At 72.5% G+C, this 2,605-nt stretch overlaps 1 protein-coding gene across 1 annotated transcript in view; it reads left to right on the forward strand.

Annotated features, from left to right (window-relative positions):
- JAG2 (jagged 2) overlaps positions 1 to 2,419 on the forward strand; it is a 15,311-nt gene extending 12,892 nt beyond the window's left edge. The window contains exons 15-20 of the mRNA XM_023521863.1: positions 128 to 171; positions 643 to 670; positions 748 to 833; positions 1,227 to 1,340; positions 1,449 to 1,564; positions 2,009 to 2,419. Coding sequence (XP_023377631.1) covers positions 128 to 171; positions 643 to 670; positions 748 to 833; positions 1,227 to 1,340; positions 1,449 to 1,564; positions 2,009 to 2,419 — 799 coding nt within the window. The remainder of the gene's footprint in view (positions 1 to 127; positions 172 to 642; positions 671 to 747; positions 834 to 1,226; positions 1,341 to 1,448; positions 1,565 to 2,008) is intronic.
- The last annotated feature ends 186 nt before the right edge of the window (positions 2,420 to 2,605 follow it).

Genomic DNA, 2,605 nt, shown 5'->3' on the forward strand with positions numbered 1-2,605 from the left:
CCGCCTGCCCCGCGCTCGATGAGCAGGCCCCGTCGTCCTCTGTGCCCCTCGCAGCCCAGAACAGCAGCTGCCTGCCCAACCCCTGCGGGAACGGCGGCACGTGCGTGGGCAGCGGGGACTCCTTCTCCTGCCTGTGCCGCGACGGCTGGGAGGGCCGCACCTGCACGCACAGTGAGCTCGGCGGGGCGCGGGCGCGGGCGCGGGAGGGGCTGTGAGCGGCGGGGAGGCCTGCGGGGGCCACTCCTCTCTGGGGGGCTCCCAGGCCTGCCTGCCTGCCCCGTCACACCTGCCCGGCAAAGCAGTCACACCCCAGGGCCAGCCCTGCTGCCTCTGCCCCCCTCCCCTGGCTCTGTAGCCTCATCCCCTCCCCGTGCACCCTGGTCCCCATCGACCTGCCAGCCGCCCTCCCTGCAGCCAGATGCCCACCCCCCGCCCCAACCGAAGGCATCCCCAGGACCGGTCCCTCTGCGACTCCCTCTCCTGCAGCCACCCCTGCCCGCCTTGGCCCCCCAGCGTGGTTGTGGGGGGCTGGCGTGGACAGAGCAATGTCTGCCCACCCCACGTATCCAGCGCCCGCACCGGGCCCGGGGGCGCCTGCTGGCAGAGGTCGTGCTGACCTCTCATCTCTCACCTCCAACGCAGATACCAACGACTGCAGCCCTCCGCCTTGGTGAGTGGCGGCCGCGGGGGCCGGCTGGCCGGGAGCTCGGGTCACGGGCCCCCTGACACGCGCCCTGTCCCCTGCAGCTACAACGGCGGCGTCTGCATCGATGGCGTCAACTGGTTCCGCTGCGAGTGTCCGCCGGGCTTTGCAGGCCCCGACTGCCGCATCAGTGAGGCCCGGGGCGGCCGGGCGGGCGGCGCGCTGGGGCCCCAGCCCTGGGGCCAGGGGACCACGAGGGCTCACGCTCCCTGAAGGGCGGTGTGGACGCAGCCACTTCTGGCCTCGCTCCAAGCCTCAGTTTCTCCCCCTGTCTGTGCCCTGCCGACCACCCGCGTTTGCCCCCGCCCGGCGGTCGGCGCTGCCCCTAAGGCCGCAGACTGAGGTGTTTGTTCCCCAGAGGCCTCTACCCGTCACGTCATAGGAGGGGTTAGAAGAGGGTGGTTAGCCTGAGGCCGGGGACGGCGCCAGCGCCAGGCCCAGCTCGGAGACCGCATGGGGCAAACCGAGCCCCGAGCTGGCCCGGGGGCTGCTGCTCCAACCAGCACGGCTGCTGTTCCTGCAGACATCGACGAATGCCAGTCCTCACCCTGCGCTTACGGGGCCACGTGCGTGGACGAGATCGACGGCTATCGCTGCAGCTGCCCGCCAGGCCGGGCCGGCCCCCGGTGCCAGGATGGTAGGTGGGGAGCACCGTGCCGGGGGTGGCCGTGCCAGGCGGGACGAGGGCCAGGCCGGGCTTCCAGGCCGTGGCGCCCACCGCTGAGCCCACCCCTGCTCCCCACAGTGATCGTGTTCGGGAGGCCCTGCTGGTCACAGGGCCTGCCCTTCCCGCACGGGAGCTCCTGGGTGGAGGACTGTAACAGCTGCCGCTGCCTGGATGGCCACCGGGACTGCAGCAAGGTGCCAGGGGTCCCTGCCCAAGAGCCCCCCAAGCAGCCCTGCCCTGCCTGGGTCTGAAGCCCTGGTGCCCCTGTCCGTGACCCCGAGGCTCTTCCCGTGGGACCTGGGAGCTGGTGCTGCAAGGAGGCAGGCCAGGGAAGAGGGCCTCTGGCACAGCCAGGCTCCCCGCCTCATTGTGCAGTTGGGGAAACTGAGGCTTGACCCTGCTAAGGTTCCAGGAGCCTCAGGCCTGTGAGCCACTGACCCCACCCTTCCTCGGGACCACCCTGCTGTGGCCAGGCCCTTTCCGGAGAGAGCTAGGGTCAGCCCGGGGCCCGGGGCGGTGGGCTGTCCGTGGCCCTGGACGTGCCGACCTGACCGTCTGTCTCCTGCCCGGCGCCCGCACGTGTCCGGGGTCCTCCTGCGCGTGGCCCCCGTCCCTCTCTGTGTGCGTGCCTGACCCAGGTGTGGTGTGGGCGGAAGCCTTGCCTGCTGGCCGGCCGGCCGGACAGCCCGAACGCCCAGTGCCCAGCGGGGCAGTGGTGCCGGGAGAAAGCCCCAGGCCAGTGCCTGCAGCCGCCCTGTGCAGCCTGGGGCGAGTGTGACCCCGCGGGCCCCCCGCTGCCCAGCACGTCCTGCCTGCCGAGCTCTGGTCACCTGGACCGCAACTGCGCACGCCTCACCCTGCACTTTGACCGCGCCCAGGTGCCCCAGGTAAGCGCCCAGAGGCGGCGCCCGCATGTCTGCACGGGCCGAGGCGGCCGGCACCCACCGCCCGCCACCCCTCACCCGCCACGCCGGCTGCAGCTCAGCCCCCTGCAGTTGGGGAAGCTGCGGCTGGCTACCTGGCCAGGGGTCAGACGTGAGGGCTGCTGAGCCCTGTGGGGCAGCGGAGGCCAGGAGGGGGGCCTGGCCAAGGTGCCTGTCCAGTCATCCCAGGGGCCTGGGTGTCCCATGGCCCCAGCCCCCGCCCCCCCCGTACCCCTGTGGGGCCCTCAGCCTTCCGTGGGGGCGTGGGGGCATCGTGAGGCTCTGTGGGCAGGGCTATGGCCTGAGTGCAGG

Source organism: Pteropus vampyrus, unplaced genomic scaffold, assembly GCF_000151845.1.
Source record: "Pteropus vampyrus isolate Shadow unplaced genomic scaffold, Pvam_2.0 Scaffold320, whole genome shotgun sequence".
Lineage (NCBI taxonomy): Eukaryota > Metazoa > Chordata > Mammalia > Chiroptera > Pteropodidae > Pteropus > Pteropus vampyrus.